The following is a 25,586-nucleotide window of genomic DNA, read 5'->3' on the forward strand; positions in this document are numbered from 1 at the left end:
TCCATAGCTCAGTGGGACAGCACATGTTTTGCATGCAGGACGTCCCAGGTCCAATCTCTGGCATCTCCAGGTAGGGCAAGAAAAGAATCCTACTGAATCTTCAATACAAGGCAGCTTCCTACATCCCTATGCCAGCCCATCATGTTGAGGTTGAGAGAGAGAGATGGCAAATGTGAGCAATCAGTGCTTTGCAGTTCCAAGCATACGAATTCACCCACATTTTATTCGCCTCCCCCATCTTTTAAATGAAGAAAATAAAAATAACCGTACCATAGTAGCTGAGACTCTCAGACACATCTAGCTTTATTTGTCCTGTCAGAAAAGGTCAAGAACTACACCAAAAATACTTCAGTCTCTTCTACCTACTGACATAGAATACACCACAAAATTATAAATTGTCCAGTAGTTGTTCTGGGCATTGTTGTCGGGGGCTTAACCCCCCCTCCCCATGGATTTGTACATTTCAGGTGAGAAATGGATTTACAGGTGAAGTATGAAGCAGGAAGGGGGTAGAGAGATATGGATAAAAAGTCAGACAATGAGATTTGGCACTACAGTTTTGGCTACATTATACAACCATTTATCATAACTCCTTTTGTACTCCAGCTCCAACTCAATGGACTTTTTTTTTTTGCAAACAAAATATACATATTTGACTTAAATAAGACTTCCGAGTTCATTTTTTAGGACTCTCCCTTGCAGTCAGTATAACACTTTGATTGGGTTTGATTCAATTTCACTTTGCTTAGTTTTCCTTTTAATTTGGTTCACTTGAAAGGTTATTCCTGCTGACCACTCCCAAACAAATCCCAGCACATCTAATTTAATGCAGCTAACCGAGAGGGGAGGTGTCAGTGAAGTCGAGTGTGGTTGTGGGTTCAGCAGCAGAGCTGATATGATGTTCCTGCCGCTACATCCACACCATGCCAACCTTCCAGCTGCCTCAACCCTTTCCCTCTCAGTTACCAGCAGCAACCTCCACACTAGGAAGCCAGCAATGCCGCCATGCCCTGCCCTGATGACCACTATCCACTCCAAGGAACCAGCACCCCTGCTCCAAACCATGTAAAGCATATTGGGCTTATGGGTCAATTCACACGACTACTTTGTTTTCACAACGAGGTGGTTTTGTGCAGCCAGCTGGTGGCAGAGATTGGCATGGAATCCACTCTTGTTGATGCAGTCAAAATATACTTGTCTCTGTCCCTCCAATCGCAAGCCTAGCGAGACTTGTTTATGGGAAATGAGCACCCTTTCCTGAAGTCTTACCAATTAAAGGTTGGCTTTTAGGCAGGAAAATGGCGGGGCCATAGCTCAGTGGTAGCACACATTATCTGCATGCAAGAGGTCCTGGGTTCAGTCCCTGACATCTCCAAGTACAGGATCAGGTAGCAGATGATGTGAAAGAGGTCTCTTTCTGCCTGAAATATAAACCAGATTTCTAGCCAAGGACTCATGGCAAAATAAACACTTAGACTTCTAGAATTGTAGAGTTGGAAGGGATCCTGAGGGTCATCTGCTCCAACCCCCTGCGATGCAGGAATCTACAGCTGCCCCATGTGGGGATCAAACCTGCAACCTTGGCATTATCAGCACCATGCTCTAACCAACTGAGCTATCCAGGCTCTGCTTTGGTTTTTTCCTTACATAGAGACTATTTCTTTGTGAGTGGGGAATGGTATATGCAAAGTGGACCCATGTCTCTTTGCCATCTGCATGGTAATAGTTGAGTTTTTAGCTTTGGGCTTCATACTCATGGCAAAAATATGAATCTAGAGGGATCAAAACGTATCATCCTAAGAAATCTACATAGCTATGAGCAACGAAAAACATGCATATGCACAAGGGGTTTGTCTGTCTGTTCTTTCCGCAACTGCTCCAAGTAACATGCAGATTACGTGGGGGGGGTGCATGTTATATATAAAATAATCACTTTGTCTGAAAAATAAGATTGGAGGTTGAATGAGGTGAGGAACAGCTGAAGCGGAAAGAGTAAGAAAAAAACCATTTCTGTTTGCAAGACTGAGAGGCGTTCACCTCCGGATTGTGTTCATAGAATCTTTCTTGTAAGCTACTAATTATCTAAAGAATAAGCTAATTTCAGGGGCTTATCTCCCTCAAAATACTTCTCACTGCACTGGAGAATCAATCCTCCTATGGCCTCTGAAGCAGAAAGAGGTCATTTCAGATATTCCTGTTTCAGCTTTTCTGACATCTAATAGGACATGTATTTTAGAAAGCAAAAAGGTTGCCATCAGACTAGCTCAACTGTGGCCTGCCCTTTTGGGGCATTTACCTGCTGGGGGTGGGGGGGTGACTGTTATAGACTCAGTTTGTAGTCAATATAGACATCTGAATTGGCATGAACATAAGGAGTCTCTTTTTACTGAGTCAGACAACTGATCCATCTAGTTCTGGACCGTCTACACTGACTGGCAGTGGCTTTCCATGGTTTCAGGCAGGGGACATTTCCAGCCCTATCTGGAGATGCTGGGGGTTGAACCTGGGACTTTATGCATCCAGAGCAAATGCTTTGCCACTGAGCTATGGCTCTTCCTCAGTATTTCCCTATGAGAGAGAAACCAAAGAAATGGTAGCATGATCCAACAGGTCATTGCACACGCAGGGGACTCCAATGAACGCATGAGTTACCTTGCATCAAGGGCTTCCCCATCCATTTTCATTTTATAGATCAGATCTGTGAAGCACTAAGTTGGGCTAGAGGCTCATGTCCTTTTGCCCAGCCTAGTGTAACACTCTATTGTGTCCCTCCATCAACATGAGTTTCCCTTTTAATCTGACAGACAAATTGCACAGTATTGTGTGCTGTTGCTGTTCTCCCTTTGGGGGCGGGCAAGGAAGGCCTGAGAAACTATGCTTGTGATTTCTTCTACTTCCTGGCAAATGTTCTCTGGATTTGCTTTTGTTTGTGTGTTTTTTCTTCTTTTTTCATTTTTCTAACAAATCTTAAGCAATGGTTTTAAAAATATTTGTACATTGTTAAGATATAGTCAACACCTAACATGCCTTTGTACAGGATTTTGACTTAGTTACAAATCAACGAGAACAATGCACCAAAGGAGGGGGAGAGAGAGAAAGAGTGAAAGAGAGAGAGAGAGAAGAAAGAGAGAGAAATATCCATTAAGATGACACCTGCACTTCGACTTGTTTTATTCTTGCTGCTCTGATTGCCCAGTGCCCTTGCTGAACTAGAGCAATGCTTTAGAGACATGATGTTGTTCTTCCCCGTTCCCCTCCATCCCTAGGCCACCAGCTGGCTTTAATGGCCTTCTGTCTTGGCAGGCTTGGCTTCGTGATTTACCGATCCGGAAGAAAGCCAGGGAGAGACGGACCGTGAGCTGGTTTGCTTGGCCATGCTGTAGTGGCTGATGACGGTGTAGAATCTGCCCCTGGAGTTGGAATCCTGAGCGGAATAGTAAGCATCCAGGGAGGCTGGGATGCACCGCTTATGCTGAAGGGAAGGAAGAGAAGCATGACCAGTAAGTAGCAATCTCATTTACAGCAACACACACACGTTATTCATCCTGCATTGATCCATGAAATTAAGAACATTTCCCTCCCTCCCAATATATTCAGTATCAGGGCAAGGGGCAGAGGCTAGACACACTAACCCGTTTGTAGCACAAAAAGTGAAGTTTTTCATATCCTGAATTGTTCATGCTCATCTTTAACATGATGCTTTCAATTGAGATTGATTCTAGATCCTGCCATCCAAAAGGGTGGGTGGGTGGGTGGTGACCTGTTACATGTCTGAAAACCTCCCCTCAATTAGGTTATCCATGCCTTTTACTCCCTTCGCATGTCCCAAGTGAATAAAGACATGGTGATTGAAATCTTGGTAAAGCCCACCCACAACATCATTGGAAAGGTGTGAATACACCCTCCATTGCCAGAACCACCTACATCTGTTTTCAAATGGACACACTTCGTGGTAATGCAGAATCAATCTGAAATCAATAGAATCAAAGCATTCCTGACAGATGGCTGTCAAGCCTCCGCTTAAAGACCTCCAAAGAAGGAGACTCCACCACACTCCTTGGCAGCAAGTTCCACTGTCGAACAGCTCTTACTGTCAGGAAGTTCTTCCTAATGTTTAGGTGGAATCTTCTTTCTTGTAGCTTGAATCCATTGCTCAGTGTCCGCTTCTCTGGAGCAGCAGAAAACAAGCTTTCATCCTCTTCTATATGACATCCTGTTATATATTTGAACATTGCTATCATATGACCCCTTAACCTTCTCTTCTCCAGGCTAAACATACCCAGCTCCCTAAGCTGTTCCTCATAAGGCATCGTTTCCAGCCCTTTGACCATTTTGGTTGCCCTCCTCTGGACACGTTCCAGCTCGTCAGTATCCTTCTTGAAATGTGGTGCCCAGAACTGGACACAGTACTCCAGGTGAGGTCTGACCAGAGCAGAATACAGTGGTACTATAACTTCCCTTGATCTAGATGCTATACTCCTATTGATGCAGCCCAGAATTGCATTGGCTTTCTTAGCTGCTGCAGCACACTGTTGACTCATGTCAAGATCATAGAGTTGGCCGGGACTCTGAGGATCATCTAGTCCAACCCCCTGCAATGCAGGAATTTGCAGCTGTCCCATATGGGGATCGAACCTGCTACCTTGGCATTATCAACACCATGCTCTAACCAGCCTTTATTTTCACAATGAAACCAGCCTCCCACCCCAAAAAGCAACAGATCTGATTATGTGTGGACTGCATAGAAAAAGCAAGTAGTGTACAGAGTCTCCATTGATTCTAGAATAAAATATAGTGTGTGCCAGAATGTCTTGTTAGGATGTGGAACACAGGTGCAGATCTCCAATCAACCAGAAAACTCACTGGGTGGCAGGTGTTCATTTCACACCTGTCCATACTTAACCTTCCCCAACCTCACTCCCTCAACCCTCTTCCCCCCAACCCCAGTTATGATGAAACTTTGAAATTTGCTCTTTCAGCTTACCTCATCCACAAGCTGATCCAGCAAAATAAACCACCTCTTCCTACTCAACCCCTCTCATTTTAGAGGACTGGCATGGTAACCACCACCTTATGTTTTCCATATCCTATGTTGCATCAACCCTCGAGGTAAATATCCTGCTAGAATAGCATATGTTTCTCCCACTTCTCCCCAAGGGGACACATCCAGCATCTACAGAGAGTTGCCAGAAAACCTCTAAAATGCACTGCACACATCCCAAAATGTTGAGTGGCTAATCTTCATAGTGAGCAAACTCCAAAGGCCAGTTTATGTGAGCTCATTTAGAAATATGTGGGGTTGGCTTCATGCAGATTTAAAACTGTCAAGTTCAAAATAACTCTGCTACCAAACCCTATTTCCTAAATCACTAACTGCTTTTCAGCATGTTGCTGACAAATGATGTCTTTGATCCTGATCCGAAAATGCAGGACTAAATTGTAGCCGTGCGGTGAATTAGATTCTGTCATTAGCAGAGACAGTTCATCCATCTCAGACTTCTTACCTTATAAACAAATCCATCTGGGCAACTGTGGTCGTAGGTAAAAGCTTTGTATACCACAAGAAATACTATGCAGGCGAGGAACGCAAGAGCCAAACTGATGAGAATAGTGACCTGCAAAAGAGGGCTAATATTAGTCTACTGACATATGCAGCATCTCACAGTTAAATGACTTATATTAACAATCAGCCTAATAGACTGCAGTCTTTATCACACTTTGCAGTGCTTAACTAAGCATGGCAATTAAATGAATACCACATCCAATATCCCCAGGTTTTTATGTCCATTTCCCCTCTAAATTAAGGCCCTGATGATGTGCATTTTTCTCTATGCATCGTCTATAAAACCTGGGCTTGTCCCTCTCCCACCTTGCTTTCTTATTATAAACCAAAATCTGCTGCTGCTGCTGCTGCTGCTGCTGCTGCTGCTGCTGCTGCTGCTGCTGCTGCTGCTGCTGCTGCTGCTGCTGCTGCATCTCCTTTGACTTCTGCTGGTTTCACACTGGAAAAGTATGTTGACGATTTTGCCTTGTTTGGCACTTGATGGTAAGAACCTGTGTGCTACCAAGCGTGTAACTATTAGTGGCATTGTGGGGAGGAAGAAACAATGCACTGTTCATTCAAAAGCAGCCAAGTGCATCTTGTAAGCCTTCACCACCTCCTTTTATGTCTTCTGTTGCAGACCAAGTACAATTATGATGTGTTTTTTGATTTAGCCAAAGGCGACTTTCCCTGGAATTCGGTGAGGGTGTTTTTCTTTTCTTTTCCTCCCTCTCAAAATGTTTGCACTCCACCTTCCTGTTTTATTTGTGTGTTGTGTGTTTATTTGTGGCGGCTTGCAGCATTTAAAAGAGTAAAACATTACAGCATTTAAAAAAGACATGGTCAGCCTTTTTGATTATGGAAGATCATTGGGAGTGGGAGCAAAGCACCCGTCCCTTGGAAGGGAGTTCATCTCCAATGTCAAAGATGCTGAAGGGATATGGGGGGAAACGTCTCCAGGTGATCTTAATGACTGATCACATTTGTGTGTCCTTTAAATACCCTGGTCCTAAACCATTAGGGCTTTAAATGTTATAAACACTGCTCCGAATTGTGCAGCAAGTTTGCAGCAAGTGACTGTTGATGGACAGATGGGTTTGTGGTGAGCTTGACTATCGGCAGACACAAAAAGGTAATTTGTTGTTGTTTAGTCGTTTAGTCGTGTCCGACTCTTTGTGACCCCATGGACCTTAGCACGCCAGGCACTCCTGTTTTCTACTGCCTCCCGCAGTTTGGTCATAGTTATTCAGAACTAAACACTTTGATTTTGTGCTGTATTATTTAGCACACAATCCCAGGCCACTGTTAGTAGCTACAGAACCAGATTTTTTTTAATAAAAAAATATATCTTGTTGTTATGGAGCCCTCTCACATAAGCAGGAGCATCTCATGCAGACCTTGCTTTGGCTGAATGTATTTTTGTGCTACGAACAGGGAGTTGAGATGAGTAAAGGGTCAGTATGTTCCTTCCACCTACAACAATCTAAGAATAGTGAAACCTTTCGCTCTGCACCTGTCTAGAGCTATTGCCGGGAAAGGTTGAACAAGTCTGAGGAATATAAATATCAAAGCAGCTGCCTTGGGTCTTTGCAACTCGCTGCATGCCTTTGAGACCAATTTTGGACCATGTGGTGCTTCCTGAGGGGCGCCCACTTGGTCAATGTGACCCGATTCGATCACAATCCAATGCAGTAACTGACACTAGGACTGACCAGCTGTGAAAGATGATGTAATCCAAGAATAGCCAATGAGCAACCCTCCGGATCTTGTTGGACTACAACTCCCATCACCCCCAGTCAGCGTGGCCACTGGTCAGGGATGATAGGAGTTGTAGTCCAACAACGTCTAGGCAGCAGCACTTCTGATTACCCAGGGACAGCCAAACCCTAACACAGAGAAATGTGGTCATGAGCTTGTTGGCTTGCGCGTTTGCACCATCCCTCCTTCACCATAAATCAAGGTCTCAGTTGCTCAAATGTGCATTCACAAGAGCACAAAAAGAATAGGAACTCTCAGAGAATTGGCTAAGTCTAACCCACCCAAGACCTTTCAAATTTAGGGAGTTGAATGACAGTCAATGAAAATAATACACCAAAAGCATATTCAAATGTATAAAAGCATATTTACAAGATGCTTACAGTTCACTCCGGAGGTTATTTTCTGAGAGTAATTTGTAAAAAGCCCCCCTACACAATGCTAACTAATAGCATCTCAGAAGAAGAGGCAGGCTGGCATTTTGACAGAAAGGGGGGGATATTATTCGTATTAGGGAAGACTCTTAACTCATGTGATTCCTCCATTTCCATTCCAAAGTGGTGCACCCTCAGCAGGACTGCACGACATGCTTTTTCTGAATGTATAAATCTGCCATAAAAATGCAGATTAGCAATGAAATACAGAGGAGTTGTTGCTGGGACAGAAAGCTGAATTGGAAAGGGTTACAATAACAGGCAAATATTCAAGGAGAAATGTCAGAGTTATTAACATTTTGAAGTTATGAACTCCTTGAATCTTTAGCGCATATAAAATGAGCAAGCTGACATCTAGTATGTAGGCAGATAATGTGCAATTCAGCACTTGAAATATTACTGGGTTGTGCTAAACATGACCAGGTTGTATCTGGGGCACTACAGCACCTGGAAAGAAGAAAAGTGATCCCTGAAAGAGCGTCAAAGGAATTGTTCTGGGAACTGATGAAGGAGAATGCATGACCTTGTGGGACAGTCAATGTGGCAGAAGGATGAAGTGTCATGGGATGCAGTACAATCCAAACATAAGGAATGTTAGGTTGCATTGCCTAGAGTGCGGGCAACAGATCCCATGGCCAAAGCTGCGAACAGCTGAGGACCACAGTTCCTGCCCCTATCAATCCATTCCCAAAACCTGCCCCACCAACAATATTGCTTTTCCCCCTCCCTAAGAGTCCTGAACACACCCTCCAAAACTGAGCCACGTTTTTCTTCCCTCCCAACCTGTCTGCTATTCCTCCCTCCTTCACTAGCGCATCCCCAACCTCCAGTCTCTGTTTCTGTGTCCCACCAGGCTCCATCTTCCTCCAACATTCATCTTCCTGCAAACCAGCTTTTGATCATTGATAAAAGTGCCACGGCTACCAGCATAGAACGCTTGCCATAACTATGGCATTAAACTTTCTCTTTAGGGACGCTAGCACCATTGTTTCTGTCTGTGAACCTCCAGTTTTATCTCCCAAATTCAAACCCTCCCTCTTCCCTCCTGTTCTTAGCCTCCCCTCCCTCCGGGCATCCTTGGTTACTCTCTTCTCTCTTCTACACACCCACATAAATATTCTGTGCCATTGCATTATACCTGAAAAATGCACAACACACAATTGATCTGGGTTAAAACGTCAGCAGCCATTTAAAACCAGAAAGGAAAAAAAATTGGGAGGGGGGAACTATCTATGCCACGGACTGGAAGGTGACAAGGGTGAGTTACAGCTCTCTGAGTACTCAAGAAAATACAGGACTTCATTAGCATTCATATTCTGCCCAATCAGGCAGCTGAACTACCTAATAAAACTCAGGGTTGGGGTGTGTGTTTTTAAAGAAGAGCATGAACCTTGGCAAGTCTCAAAGCAATATAAATCCCCGCAAAAGAGAAATAAAAAATTAGGGAGGGAGATAAAACTCACAGACATTATAATCAGGAATCCTTTGCAGGCAGACACTGCCCTTACCCTATCAGCAAAGATTTATCAAAGATGGTACTTAATTGCTGCGCTGGATTGCTATGGAAACTAATGCCCTCATTCCATGTCTCTTAATTTGGGGTGGGGAAGTGCTCAGCCTTAATTCTATCACTCTCTTTGCCAAAACAGTTGTCGTGGGCTTGCATCTACATATAAATCCTTGATTGCTGTGACACACGGTTCTAGCTTGCATATTGTATAATGCTGCTCTCTGGGGATATGGGCTGTATTTTACCAGATTTGTTTTTGCTATATTTCATTCCCGTCAACCATCCTGGGAGTTTAAATGAATCTCCTAAATAAACAAATATGAATACATGGTGTAGATTTATGAGACCTGTACATTTATTAAACTAAGTAGCCCTGGTAATGTTGCTAACCAAGATACTTCCCCTTCATGCCATTGTCTAATTCCTATTGTTTTACATGAGATCAAAGCATTGTTCCATACCAACTTTAGTGGAATTCTAGCTCAAAAGAAACCTCCCTTACAAGTTTCTTGATTCATACAACAAGTAGGTGCCTTTTAAAACAACCAATTACCATATTTTCCAGTTTGATAATATCCAATCTATGTTCCTTTGCAAGATGACTTTTATCTCGTTCCATGAAATCCTGCTTTAGCACTTGAATATGAAACCATCAGAAATGGATGGGCTTCCTTTCGGGCACTTGTCTTAACCAGAATACACCCATGATTTCTGTGAGATGATCCAGCCTGGCTGCTCCTGTCTTTCAGTGTTTTTAGTCAATAAATGAAATCAGGGTTGTGATTGACGGCTGAGCTATTTGGACCTCCCACCTTCAATGCTTTTCTGTCTAGTGCAGGCATAGGCAACCTTGGCTCTCCAGATGTTTTGGAACTACAACTCCCATGATCACTGAACACTGGCCCTGTTAGCTAGGGATCATGGGAGTTGTAGTTCCAAAACATCTGGAGAGCCAAGGTTGCCTATGCCTGGTCTAGTGGCTTCTGTCTCCTTGTACAGGCAACCCCCAATATGGGGGGGGGTTGCATTCCAGGCATATCTGCCAAGTCCCGGACTGCAGAATCCGGGACCGGCAGCCATGTGACACCGGACGTTGCGTAGACGCAACTTCCGGTGCCACTTTGCCCATCTATGGGCACAAAAAATGGCTGCCGCCGACACCGGAAGTCGCATCTATGCACTTCCGGACATGCGTAGACGCGACTTTCGAAGCCGGCGCCGGCCATTTTCAGTGCCCATAGATGGGCAAATCAGGGGGGGGGAATGGCTGCCGGCAGGAGAATATAAGGGAGAATAACGGGAGACGAAGTGATACGGGGGACCGCCGGGAAAAGGTAAGAAAAAACGGGGTTTCCCAGGGAAAACGGGGTACTTGGCAGCTATGATTCCCGGTCATTGCACACAACAGCAGAGCACACATAAGCCAGCTCTGCCCATTATGCCCCGCCCCCATTCCTCCCCCTTTTCCACCCACTTCTGGGTGTGCAATGTGTGCATGTGAGTGTTGCACGTCAATTGGCCGTGCAATAATTGGTTGTTGTATGTAATCTCCATTTGAGATCAGCGGTTACCTATACATTATTTTCCGCAGATTCTCCTAGACAGGGCACGTGTCTACTCAGAAGTAAGTTTCCTTGTGCTTCATAGGGCTTATTCCAAGGTAAGTGGGTACAGGATTGCAGCAGCCTAGGCTTTCTTGTGAGGAAGGGGCAGAAAGTGTCTCATGCATCAGCACAGTTCAATACAATTGGGACTTACACATTTAAACACACAATAATCAGGCCAGATTGGTTGAAGCCCCGGAGGTGTACTAATTTGGCAAGGTGTCAGGGAGAAAGAGAGAACAAAATATGTCCTTTTACAAAGATGCATCATTCTGGTTAAGTAAAGCAAAAATTAATGCTTGTAATACAAACACTAAGTTCCCTTTCACAGCCATTTTATACCTCCCTCTATAGATTCACAACGGCAATGTAAGCTAGGTTTTGCTGGTGGTTGTGAGCAGGAAGTGAGCAAAACAATAATGAGCTAAATCAATTTATACTGCGAAACTGTATGTATTTAGAGTTCTTTTTATATCAGGGTTGACAAACTGTCTTCTGTTTTGTTTTTTGCTGCAAGAAACATCAGAGTTGGATGGTAGCAACCAAAGCAAGGAGGATAGGGAGGGAGGCATGCCTGTTTTCATGGCTTTGGCTAGGCTAGGATAGGCTAAGAGACACTGATTGGCTCAGGGGCACCAAGTGAGCTTCTTGGCTGAGTGGGGATTTCAAATCATTTTAGCTCAAAAAAGAAAAAGAAGAAAAATGTGTTTTATGAGGTTTTAATAAATAGCCACAACAAATGACTACACAGCTTGCTTTTTGACCAATTAAATCTTGAATTTATCCAAGCATGAACAACTGAACAGAACTGCTGTAAATCTTAGATCACTTTTGAGCCCCTCTACACCTAATGTTGCACTGAGTGTAGTAATGCACTGGAAGAAACAAAGATCACCAGTGTTGAAGCAATGATTCTTCAACATCAACTTCGTTGGACTGGTCATGTTGTGCAGATGCCTGATGATCGTCCTCCAAAGCAACTACCTTATTCCGAACTTAAAAATGGAAAGCGTAATGCTGGTGGTCAACAAAAGAGGTTTAAAGACTATCTCAAGGCAAATCTTTAAAATGTAGTATAAACACTGACAACTGGGAAACACTGGCCTGCGAGCGCTCCAGTTGGAGAACAGCCTTTACCAAAGGGGTCATGGGCTTTGAAGAAACTCGATCTCAGGACGCAAGGGAGAAACGTGCTAAGAGGAAGGCACCATTGGCAAATCCACACCGTGATCAACTCCCGCCTGGAAACCAATGTCCCCACTGTGGAAAGACGTGTGGATCCAGAATTGGCCTCCACAGTCACTTATGGACTCGTTAAAATCATGTTTATGGAAGGCAAACTTACTCGGCTACGAGTGATTGCCGAAGAAGAAGAAGAAGAAGAAGAAGAAGAAGAAGAAGAAGAAGAAGAAGAAGAAGAAGAAGAAGAAATGCAGCCTAAAATCAGTAGGTAAAAGACCTACAGTAATGTAACACATCTACAGCTCATGAAGCTTGAGTTCTTTACATGGTTTAGGGTTGACATGGGTAGAGAGCAGGGCAAATACTAAACACAATGATCCTTTGTAGTATGAAACTACAATGATGGGGAATTTCCCACCTTTTGATATTCTGTCTCATTACTCTGATATTTTTGTGAGTGTTTCATCCCACCTGTGAAAGAAGGTTCGATTCTGCAAGTGACATAAAATGGATGCTAATTTTTGTCTCTTTTGGCAAGTGCAGCAGGGTGCCCAATCTAAATACAGCATACTGGGTGCAGAAAATCCCTTTGGCACTTTTGTTGACGGCTACTGGTAGGGGTTCCAATTAGGAATCGAGGAGACGTTCTATTCAGTACATATTTAAGGTCAAAACTGTTGAATTTGCACTTTTGGAAACCATGTGTGAACCAACACACAGCTTTCCTTCAAAATTCACAGTTATCTGAATTTTGTAATGCAGTTCTCCGGCCCAATAACATTTACAAAAATGCATGTATTAAGGGAAAGTGTGCATAAAAATGAAGATATTAGTGAAAACATACAGAAATGCAATTTATTGGACAAGATTGCTTGCAAAATGTATGTATTAAAACAGCATATAAGAAAATTTTTATTAGGAGAAATTTGTACTAAAATGCTGGTGAATCTTCATGAATCAGCTATTTTGGAACGGCTGTTTTTAATTCTTAGAAATTCAAAAATGGCTTCTTAAATACCTTTTTGAAATAACTCTCTATACCTAATGATCTTATTTCCCTCCATATAGCCATGTATCTGTCCCAGTCCTTTCTGTTTCCTGACTCCTGACAATACAATTATTCAGAGTGGGGAAATTATGCATAGCCTGTACTAAAAGATTTCATACTTTGAGATGATCTGGAAAGGGTGGACTGCAAAACAATATTATCTGGAACAATGTGATGAATTCATTCTGTACTGGAAGCTTAAAATAAGTATCAAAATATAATAAAAGGTGTGCTAGAAGTTATATGGCAATTTATTATTCACACCAATAAAAATGTAAAAAAAGAAAGAAAGAGAAATTTATAAAGCATAATCCATGTATAGTGGACTGGAAGAATTATGATACATTATTTATGTAATATTGGACATTTGGCAACTCTCTAGAACAGGCATCCCCAAACTTCGGCCCTCCAGATGTGCTCCATGTGTTTTAATCTGTTTTTAGCTTTCTTGTAATTATTATTTGAATGTTTTGAGTAGCTGTTATCCACCGACAATTTTATTGTTGTTTTTCTTTTTGTAAACCGCTTTTGTAAACTACTATCAAGCGGTATATACATTTATGAAATAAATAAAAATAGGCAACTCTGTAGTAGATGGAGCTGTGGTCTGACTCAGTGTAAGGGAGCTTCCTAAGTCCCTCTGTTCTTCCGATCTCACAGCAGGTGCCCATCCAGAGACAGAGCCCAATGGTTAGGCAATAATGTTGTATGTGCTCACGCTATTGATTCCCTTTAGATCAGGCATCCCCAAACTTCAGCCCTCCAGATGTTTTGAACTACAATTCCCATCTTCCCCAAGCACTGGTCCTGTTAGCTAAGGATTATGGGAGTTGTAGGCCAAAACATCTGGAGGGCCACAGTTTGGGGATGCCTGCTCTAGAACTTCTCTGGTATTTCGTTTTCTTTGTATCATATTTTTAAAAATTAAATTGAGAAATTCTGACGCTATGCTACCACGTTAAGAATGTAAGAAGGTCTCTGAAGGATCAGACCAAAGGGCTCTCTAGGGCAACATTCTGTTCTCACAGAGGATTATGGGAAGCCCAAAAGCAGGAGCTGAGTACAATAGCGCTCTTCCTACTCATGTTTCCCAGGCATACCACCTCTGCTACTGGAGGTTAGATATAGCCATTATGACTAGTAGCCATTGCTAGCCTTATCTTCCATGGTTTTTCCCAATCCCAGCAAAGATGGTAGCCTACCTCTTATGACGATTTCTAAACTGGTCATCGGTAGGATTCAAAGGCTTAACGTTAGGGACAGACTTGAAATATGTTGCAAGCCAAGAACTCAATATGTAAAATAAAACTCTTACTCTCTGAAACATTTCCCTCCCACTTTTACAAAAACTTTTCTCCCTCCCATGTAGCTATCTCCCACGACACCCTTGCCCTACTTCTTCCGCACATTTTGTAATTAAGAAAGAGCTTATCAGCTGAGGTGACATCCCCGCCACTAATTCCCCTGCCCCGCTGTCCCGTGGGCGCAGTGAGAGCACAAAACAAACAAGTACACCATGTTTCCAAGCAATTTGTCAAATCATTAAATTGCCTGGGCAATAAGTAGCTGGCTCAATTAGACTGGCCAATCTCCATCACATAATATGATTTCTAGAGGCTGTTTTAGTCCTAATGGATTTGACGTCTCAAAATGTTTGCAATGCCAAGCTGCAGCCATGTGATGTACAGCACTGTCAAGTCCTAGGCACAAATAAAAACTACCATTTCACTGTGCAAGCACCAAAGAAGTCCTAAAATGTGATTTCTAGGTAGATGCTTTAAAGTCCTTAATGTTAACAGCTTGATTTCCCCACCCACCCCTTTGTCACTGAACAGCCTGGAATATTGCTCCCCATCATTCAAGCAGGGAAGCAGTCTAAAATATTTTGAGTTTTAGCACATTTTTTTTAAAAAAATGGAATGGGATTTGCTTTCCTGCAATCTGTTCTCGTATTGTGGGCTTGAAGGAGAAGGTTGACAGTGTCAGTATGGCTGCAAATATTCTTTGCTGGGCACATTATTTTCTTAAGCGAACTACTGGTTTCTCCCTGCCCCCAAGTGGTCCATACTTTACATCTAGCCAGCTAGGTTGCATTACAAAAATATTCTGTGTAGGTGTTGTTGTTGTTGTTGTTGTTTCTGACTCTTCGTAACCCCATGGACCAGAGCACACCAGGCACTCCTGTCTTCCACTGCCTCCCGCAGTTTGGTCAAACTCAAGTTCATAGCTTCGAGAACACTGTCCAACCATTTTGTCCTCTGTCGTCCCCTTCTCCTAGTGCCCTCAATCTTTCCCAACATCAGGGTCTTTTCCAGGGAGTCTTCTCTTCTCATGAGGTGGCCAAAGTATTGGAGCACTGTGTAGGTACAGTTTCACATTTTAAACTTACTTAGCAAATTTGATTTCTTAGTGTAGAAATGGGTTTGATTTTCCTATTCCTGAGCTATTCCTATTCCACCCATACTGTGGTAGGAGGGTGGAGAGAGAGAAGTCAACATTTATTTTGGGTGATGGTGAATTAGAAGCCCTGGAGTCTGTTCAGATCTAAGAGATCATTTGCTCCAACAATACTCCATCTTTTATGGATGTTTCAGCTGAGATTCCTGCATTGCAGGGGTTTGGACTAGATAACCCTTGGGGTCCCTTCCAACTCTACGATTCTGTAAGACTGCTATCCTATGCCTCCTGGGCAGGCAACAGGTAGACCATTAGGCCTGGTGCAGTGGCCATGCTTTTATCATCATAGTATTACAGACTAGGAAGAGGCAAGGAACATATATACAAAGCAGCAGCATCTCATAGTTGCTTCCTGCAGGGTCTCACCTCCTACTCCCACAATGCAGCTGGACACTTGGATACTGCAGTGAAAAGCAGAGAGTGGCTTGCAGGCTGGATGAAGCAGCATTGCTGGCAAAGTCAAAAAGGCAGCTATAAGAACATGCAAACCAAAGAAGAGCCTGCTGGCTAGTCCAGCATCCTGGCCTCACAGTGGCCTGTGGGAAACCAGCAAGCAGCGTCTGAGCACAAGAGTCAGGCAGCCTGATGAGGATAGGACCGGCCCTGTCATTAGGCAGAGGGAGGCAAATGGCCAAAGAGGAACTATTGGATCAGGGATGGTGGGTTCTGTTTCACCACCTGAGGCAAAACTGGAAGGTGTTACACCCCCACCCCAAACAACCTACCATCACCGCTCCCCCGAAGCCTCCCTTACCCAGATCACATGGTGGTTCCCACAAAGTAGCAGCAGCAGCGACAACAGGCTCTGGCAAGATCCCACAAGATCTTGTGGAGCTCTTGCGAGCTCTGGGTGCGATTTCACTGGAAATGGCCCCCACTACTGGTGCTGCTTCTCTGCTGGTGGCAGAGGTGGGCAGGGCCTCTATGGGGGCACCCCCTCTTGGGTTTCTGTGCCTGAGGCAGCTGCCTCAGCATGGTGTGAATGTGGTGTGGTTGGTGTGACGGATACCAGAGCTGGACCCTGTCCATCTGACATGTGACTTTTGCTGTGAAATATGCAAATATGCCGGATCTCTGTGAAGCTGACTTGTCGTCATGCATCAAAGGGTTATTTCTGCCACTCACAGTAATGTCTGTGGCAGTGTTGGTAACTATTAACAGGAGAAAAATTAATAACTGTTAGGAGGAGATAATATCAGAGAGTCTTTTGTTGTCATTATTACAAGCTGCTTTCCTCCAAGACCACTTTTGCGGCTCTGGAAAGTGTCTACAATGCATGTAGCTGACAAGAATATTACATATCCTTTAGATTTAATACAAGCGGATGAGTAGTTTGAACTCAATATGTGAACAATGCAGTTTGCTCCCTAACGTCAGGGTCTCTGGTCTTTGGGATCTGCAAAAGCATCTGTTGTTTTTCCTGCGGAGAATTTCCTGCCACTGTTCCCAATTAATGCCCAGGTGCAGAAAAGCTTTATCTTTTTTAAAAAAAACAAAGTGGATCATTAGGAAAAAGGGAAGGGGAATTTTTTTGAGAAAAATTGGAGCTGACTTGCCTTTCAAATCACTAATTTGAGCAGGTGATTCAATTAATGGGATTACTGCATAGGGGCATATCATCCTGCTGCTGACCTTTCATGAGCGACATCTCATCACTTCCCATCCGCTTGTGCAATGTGGCCCTTTGCCACCCTCGCTACATCTGGGATTTTGCATTAACAGAAGCCTCAGAGCTGCAAGGAGCCTTTTGAGATGCAACAGTGACTACAGCTCAACAAAGAAACGTCTAGGGAAGTTAGAATCCTCTGTGGCCACGAGGGAAGCTCATGAGTTGCAACATCTGGCTGCTGGTGCATTACTGTTCAATCTCCCAGAATCTCAGATTTAATTACTGAAAGGAGTCCATTTTAAGCTTTTGCTGCTGCAAAATAATAGTAATAAAATGAAGGGGAAATAATCGGCAGTCACCACAATCCAGTCAGCAAGGGTGATCTATAGCAAAGTGTCTGGTGGCACCTTTTAAAGACCAACACATTAATCATGGCATAAACTTTCAAAGGCCAGTGCCTTCTTCCTCGCGCAAATGAAATACAATTAAGTATGCTATGCAAAAATCAAACAGAGTAGCTTTCAAACATACTGTTCGCAACTCTCACAAGTAGGAGGCCTGAGCAGAGCACGCTCAACTTGAAGACTGAACTTTTGCCTCAGCACAGATCAGCTGCCACAGATGTAGTAGCAAGTATGCACCCTTCAGTGGCATCTTGAAAATAGGGGCATTGCCCATGAATGCCTCAGAAACCTTACAGCAGGGGTGGGGAACCTGTGGCCTTCTAGGTGTTGCTAGACTACAACTTCCATCAACTCTGACCATTGGCCATGAAAGGGGGTTCACATTCAACAAGGCTAAATCTGCAGATATTGTGTGTGCGTGCGTGCGTGCAACTGATAACACAAGTTCCTTGTGTGCATTACAAGACAAATCAGCTGAGGTAGGGTGAGAATAAACATGACACCAATAAAACAATAAAGTGCAGCTATGAAATCAAAACATCCATTTAGAACACAGTTGGGTGGGAGTGCGTCTTCACAGCACTGAATCAGCTAAAACAGGAACACAAAAATGAATGACTGCTAATTTACAAATGTTTGACTTGATTTGTGGCATCGAGCCACACTGACCAAGTGCTAGGCTTGACCAAAGCAACTATACGAATCCAAGATGAATTTTCCGAGGTTGCGGGTTTTTTGTCCTCAGATCACATTTTAACATTTCAGTTGTTCGTGTGCCTCTGACATTTAGTACAACATCCGTCAGAAGTGGGGCCTCGATATCAAGAGCCCTGGAAAAGCCTGAAACTTGTACACAGATCAAAAATGCAGAGGAATCATTCCTCCATCCCAAAGCCAGTGATCTTTTCACTTGAAATGAAATCAAAGGCAGTACTCTGAAGTATGTTTTAGATTTGTTTGTTTGTTTGTTTGTTTGTTTGTTTTGAAAAAGCTGATGTAATCAAATGCACTTTGCTCTATGTATATCATCATGGGTCATGAAGCAGAACTTTTTAAAAAGCTGAATTCACAGACAGTACACCAATTTCCCTTCTACTGAACACATTATTATAGGCCAGTGTTTCTCAACCAGTGTGCCTCCAGATGTTTTGGGACTACAACTCCCATCATCCCTAGCTAGCAAGACCAGTGGTCAGGAATGATGGGAGTTGTAGTCCCAAAACATCTGGAGGCACACTGGTTGAGAAACACTGTTATAGGCGCATGGAGGGCATCTGAAGGCCACCCAGTCTAAGCCATGGAAACTGTGGCAACAGCCTCTGCTTTATGGATGGGGCAGAAATTCGATTCACCTCACTTTTAAAGGTGAATCTACCTAATTCACACTTTCCGAAGCAATAGACAAACCAACATGCAGCCCTCCTGCAAAATTTGCACTTCTCCAAATATTGTTGTACAGTTCGCCAGCCAAGCAGTGCGTACAAAAACATATTTACTATTGAAAATAACATACAATAACACATTATATTAGGAGCATTGCTTTGCAAAAAAAAAATGTGCACGGAATGTGACCCATCAAAGCCAGCATTCCATTTCCCACAGTGGCCACCCAGGTGCTCCTGGGAACTCCATGGGTAGGGCATGAAAGTCATAGCCCCCAGCAATGGGCATTCAGTGGATTATTGCCTCTAAACATGGAAAATTTATATTTAGTTATCGTGACTGGTAGCCATTGGCTGATCTATCCATCATATCTATTCCCCTTTTAAAGCCAGTGGCTCACACCTCGCGGCAACAAATGTCACCCACAAATGTGTTGGATGAGGAAGTAAAAAGAACAGGAAAAGTATTACTGGATCAGGTTTTGTTTTTGTTTTTTTACTGTTCAGTAGCCTCGCTGCCCTTTCTGTGCCGTTCACCACCCTTCCCTTTGCCCCTAACTTTCCTAGAATAATTTTGGAAAAACTGGAACACATTACACAACCCCTGTGCTTAAGTGACCCAACTGAGCTTGACAATTCACCTAAGTGGGAAGGGACCGTCTATGCTTGTTTGATTATGCCCTCTTCCGGAAGCAACAGGATTTTTCACCGATATGTATCTCTGTACCTCAAATACATTGGGCACGAGGCTTGGCGTCAACTTATTTTCCTACCATGAACCAGTTGTCGCCTGAGCCTGTAACTATTTGCTTAAATGAGCTGCACTGAATAGACAGAATGAAAACACACAAGCCTGCACTTCAGGGGTATTTTCCTTATATAATTGACTCATCCATTTTGTTCGCCCTTGAAGGATGCCTGAATGGGGTACTGTACCAGCATTGTTCAACATCCTAACAAATGAGATGGGAGGGCAGAAACATACACCAGAATGAAAGAGATGCCTGCTTATTATCATGCTGCTCAGGACACCCCCTGAAACCTGGTTTGAAGCAAAAGACTCTGGAAAATTCACTCATACCGGGCTATTTCTATTTCTGCTTCTCTCCAGTCAGAACAGCAAACACTAAAGAGAGAAGGGCTTTTTAACCCTTCAGTGATGGAGCATCTGCTTTGCTTGCAATCTCAGCCTCTGGCATCTCCAGCTAGAGTTGGGAGAGAACCCTGTCTGAAATCCTGACAAATCTGAGATAGATGCACCAGTGGTCTGATTCAAGGCAAGGGAGTTTTCTGTGTCCCCAAATTCTGTCTCAGTCCATTGCTCCCATCTGTCCCAACTCTGTGGCTTTTGTTTACATCAAGTTCAGAGGACTGACTGACTATTTGGCTTCTATGAAAGAAAGATCCAGAAGAGGGAAAGGCCAGAATAGGTACTTTTGAAGGCTGGAATCTGCAGGCCGTCACCTCAAATGATTCTAGAAACCATGGAGCTGGGCAGACCAAGGCTGACAGAACAGCTCTGACAGGGTGTAGTGATTAGTAAAGGTGATGCTTAACAGCACAGCTAAATTGCCTGTGTGTTCAGCTCATAGAATCATCGAATTTTAGAGTTGGAAGGGACCCTGAGGGTCATCTTGTCCAACCCCTTGCAATGCAAAGGGTCAAGGGAATCAAAGGCTTCTGTTGGCTTCTGTTTAAACCCTGGAGTGTTGGTCAGGGAACCATAGGAAACTGCTTTCAAAAGACTCAAAACACCTTCAAGCACCCCAAACCAAACCAAGTAACTCCAAAGTGATTCAAGTAAGATGAACAACTGCAGAGTATCCAATGTATGTTCACTGCATGTTCAGCCTGGCTTGTTCAATGGGTTCCTTGTAAAGTAGACCATTTTTGAGGGGAAAAACCTTGTTCAGCACAGATGGGGAAGCTATGGCCTTCTAGATGGTGCTGGACTACAATTCTGAGCACCCTGACCATTGGCCATGTGGCTAAGGCAGGTGGGATTTAGAGACCAACATACTAAGAGCCCTGAAAGGCTCATTCATCCAGAATCACACTAGTCAACCAGATGCCTATGGGAAATATAGAAGCAGAATCTGACACAACAGCACTCTACCTACTTGTGATTCCCAGCAATTGGTTTTCAGAAGCATTATCACTCTGACAGTGCAGGTAGAACATAGCCACCATAGGTCTTTGTCTTCCATGAATTTTCTAAGCCTCTTTTAAAGCCATCCAAGTTGACAGCCATCTCTACATCTTACGGGAGTGAATTCATTTAACTATGCTCTGCGTGAAGAAGGGAGATTCAGGACAGTCAAAATGATACTTGTCCAACGTTCAGATTCATCAGATGGCCCTGGATTTAAGTATTATGAGAGAGGGAGAAAAACTTCTCTTTATTCACTTCCCCATCTCTGTTCTAGACGGCCTTTTCAAGTGCATTCTTGCAGCGCGCAGGAGTAAAGAATTCTAAATTAAGAACATTTTGACATGCCTTTCTGCAGGGCAAACTCAGCAATGAAAGAAATTACTTTGGGGCATTGGTGGCTGGGCCTTAATGTCATTTTAACATCATTTTCTTGTACTCCACCTACGCAGAGTAGCAATGATGTTTGTCATAATGTATGTACAAGATGAGTCATGCCATTGCAGCATAATTGGTCAAAGTTCCGGGATGCTCTATAATTGAGCTGAGCTACAAGAAAAATATAGTATCATATTTCAAAAGTGACAAGCAGCAGAAATTACACAAGATTTCAGCAAGAGGAAGAGTGAGCGAACAGCAGTTGCCTAGGGACAACAGCTCCTGTCAGATGCTACCACAATTAAAGAGATCATATCAGTGCCATCCTAGATGGATGACAGATGCAGTTGCGTAAGCTTCCCTTCTATGGAAAACTCCAGTCTCTTCATGATAGAAGGGTGTCTAATCATTCATTAGCTTACAGTCATACCTCGATTTAAGTACGCCTCGTTTTTTTTGGTTTTTTTTTTCAGTTTAAGTACTCCGCGGACCTGTCTGGGACGGATGAATCCACTTTCCATTACTTTCAATGGGAAAGTTCGCTTCAGGTTAAGTACAGACTTCCGGAACCAATTGTGTTTGTAAACTGAGGTACCACTGTATTCAATAAATGATTGCCACTGGGCACAGAATAGAGGTCATCCCAGTAGTGATGTATGGAAGTGAGAGCTGGACCATAAAGAAGGCTGATCGCCGAAGAATTGATGCTTTTGGATTATGGTGCTGGAGGAGACTCTTGAGAGTCCCATGGACTGCAAGAAGATCAAACCTATACATTCTTAAGGAAATCAGCCCTGAGTGCTCACTGGAAGGACAGATCGTGAAGCTGAGGCTCCAATACTTTGGCCACCTCATGAGAAGAGAAGAATCCTTGGAAAAGACCCTGATGTTGGGAAAGATTGAGGGCACTAGGAGAAGGGGACGACAGAGGACGATATGTTTGGACAGTGTTCTCAAAGGTACGAACATGAGTCTGACCAAACTGCGGGAGGCAGTGCAAGACAGGAGTGCCTGGCATACTGTGGTCCATGGGGTCACGAAGAGTCGGACACGACTAAATGACTAAACAACAACAACCAAGCACATACAGTTCTGAAATTTCCTGCAGCAACCCTCCCAGGAAAAGCAAAACTTCCTTCTTGCCGTTTTACCTTTCTAGTCCTGGAACAGGAGTCGGGGGTGAGAGAGGGATGCTACTGAAAACAGCCTTTTGCTAGTTTCTCCTCTCCCTCTTTGTAATTTCTACTGCAATTTAGCCCATGTCCTTGCGTGGTGACACTGCTTATTTCCTTGCCCCCAGTAGGGGCAGCCAATGATGTGAAGGGGAGACGAGAAAGCACATAGCGTAATGACATCGAGGCAAGTTGCACTAGATGCTGTGGAGCAGGGAGTAAAGAATTTGACACAGAGCTTCCGGTTTCAGCAGCGGTCTCGCGCTTCTTGTAATGTTTTGTTCTGCCTCTGTACATCCAGACTAGACCATTGCAGGGCTGCCTTTAAAGACAGTGGTATAAAAGGGAGCCTCCAGAACGCTGGCAGGAAAAAGGCAGTTGAAGCACGTGGCATCAATCTTGCACTAACTCCATTGGTTATCAGTTTGTTTCCAGGGTCAATGGGAATGTTGGTCTTAAATTTTAACAACCAGAAGCCTGAATAGCCTGTGATCAGGTTAGCTTAAGGACCAGTTTAAGATTAGGGTCACAGGCCCTTTTCTCTGGCCCATCTTTAGCAGAGATTCAAGGAGAGGAGACACCGGTGGCAGGGCCTTCTCAGTGGTAGCACCACAGCTATGGAATTCTCTCTTTCTGGACAATCAGCTTTATGTTGGTTTTAAAAGCTGCTAAGTTCTTAATACAAATAAGTGTGTTTTTATTGTTGGTGTTCTTTTTATCTAAACCATATAAACTTATTTCAAACGAATTTTAAAAGCTGTACACAAAATATTTGGAAGAAAGCAAAATGGAAAGCAAACACCCTCTCACTTTGCCTCCCTAGCTTCCACAAGCTCTTCTTCCAGCAGAGTCAATAGACCGAGATATAACGAAAGTGCCAATTTGCATCATGGGCAGGCAGAAAACCTACTTCCTCTTCTACAACTGCCGTTCTTAGCCATGAAAGGCTCTCGGAGACGCTTGGTTATCACATTATTGCTTTGGGAGCTTTTCTTGAGGTTCCTGTCTTTGCTTTTGAGAAGGCTAGAGTTTTCTAAATAAAAGATATAGCCATTCTTGTATGTCAGGCTGTTTGGAGGCAATGGTTAAGGGAGCCATGTTTTGGGACTACAACTCCCATCATCCCTACCTAACAGGGCCAGTGGTCAGGGATGATGGGAGTTGTAGTCCCAAAACACCTGAGGGAGCGAGTTTGGGGTGCCTGGTCTATGCCATGGAATGTGCACATGAAGCACACCCTGTAATAGTGAGTGCAAAGCCTCAGGTTTGGTGAAGGAAGGAAGGAAGGAAGGAAGGAAGGAAGGCATGCTTCTGAAAGCAGAGATATGCTTGACAATGCATGCATACCATCAGCTGAAATTTCTGGATGCACAGGGAGCTTGAAAAAGATCTCCAGAAGTCAGGGGAGCATGAATACCCTCCAGAGTTCCTGTCCTTCCGCCCTGAACACTGCAGCACATTATGCAAAATAAGCAAATTTGAACATTTGTCTTGATTTGCATATTTCACACAGGCTTGAATGCAGCTTTTCTTGGTGCAGAATATTTTGCAGAGTGCAGAGAACCCTGGCAACCATTTTCTCAAAAGAGGGAGGGGAAAAGGCTTCAACAGCTCATCAGGAAGAGGTGAAGCATAATATGTCAGCTGTTCCCTTTCCCCTCATGGTAACAGAGAAGAGGCAGACTTTGCAGTATTCCTACATCACTGATCCCGTGAAGTGGTATTGCCCACTTGGCAGTGGCATGGCAGGAAAAGCCAGAAGCAAGTCCCTTCCTTTCTTATCTTCTACTAACACAGTCTTTCGGGATTCTCTTACAAGACCCGGAAATGATTTGGAGCTGCACGTAAGCATAACTTAAGGATGGAATTCCATAAACTCCTAATTTTAACTCCCATTGAGCATAGGACTCTGTGTGTGTATAAGCGTTTCATATTTTACTGTAATATTACAGGAAGGTGAAAATGACATTTCTAGTACATTGCTCACTGGAGGGCCATTGAGAGAGCATCCACCCAGCAACAGAAAATATGATGATCACATTTGTAATGCCTCTACGACTATATCTATCTATCCATCGCCAAAAGCTGAGTTAATAAAGCTTAAGCATTTTACTCTTTTCCTTCCCGCTACAAAAACACAAATGCAAGATGATTTCATCAGCTCTCGATAATAGATATGCACATAACCAGAGGGAAGTATATTTAATAACTTGCCTAAAATATGCACTGGATTCAGTACAGGAGAAGTACAGAAGGCAATAAAATATAATCTATTATCTCAGCTCATTTTGGTCAGGAAATAATACCGCAAAGTTAATATGGTGCATGTGAGCCTTATGAAAAACAGGCAGGAGAAGCTTACAACCTTATCTGCTGGCAGTTGCTCTGATGGGCGATTAATAAGTGACACTGAGAGGCATGGAATAGAAATCATATGGACTATGGAGAAAGGAAAGGGCTTGGAAATGAAACTGTCAAGTTGAGGAGGGGAAAGAGTTGATTCCACCACTGCACTCATAAAAAAGCAAAGGGAGAACTCCTTTCTGTATTCAATCTGATGCTTCATTGATCTCAGCAGCAGTGCAGGGGAGGTGGAATGCAGGGAAGTGCAATTCCAGGGTGTGTGTTTTTCCAGAGCAGGAATTATGACATCATCTGCAGGAGCACCAGGGGAACTGGGGAACCTTCCTTGCTCTGGCACAGCTTTACAGTTTTACTATTGATTATGGCATAGAGGAAGTCAGAGAAGTCTGCTTACCTCTTTAAAGCTCCCAACAGCATTGCAGGCTGCCACTGGCCGCCCCAAACACTGGCCCAGCAGAGGAAGGTTGCGAGAGGCTTCTCTTGGTTGGCAGGGGTCAAAAACAGGCTTCTTTGCAAGCCAGGAGAATTGATCCTAACCACCTGCCAAATTGGCCAATGGCAGGCAGCTTCTGGGGCAGGCGCTCCTCAGGGGGCGG

At 43.7% G+C, this 25,586-nt stretch overlaps 1 protein-coding gene across 1 annotated transcript in view; it reads right to left on the reverse strand.

Moving 5' to 3' along the window:
• Nucleotides 1-292: 292 nt before the first annotated feature.
• NSG2 (neuronal vesicle trafficking associated 2) overlaps nucleotides 293-25,586 on the reverse strand; it is a 53,344-nt gene continuing 28,050 nt past the window's right edge. The window contains exons 4-5 of the mRNA XM_035105312.2: nucleotides 5,505-5,615; nucleotides 293-3,472 (exon numbers count right to left, since the gene is read on the reverse strand). Of these exons, the coding sequence (XP_034961203.2) occupies nucleotides 3,281-3,472; nucleotides 5,505-5,615 (303 nt within the window). The 3' untranslated portion in view covers nucleotides 293-3,280. The remainder of the gene's footprint in view (nucleotides 3,473-5,504; nucleotides 5,616-25,586) is intronic.

This window comes from Zootoca vivipara, chromosome 2, assembly GCF_963506605.1.
Source record: "Zootoca vivipara chromosome 2, rZooViv1.1, whole genome shotgun sequence".
NCBI lineage: Eukaryota > Metazoa > Chordata > Lepidosauria > Squamata > Lacertidae > Zootoca > Zootoca vivipara.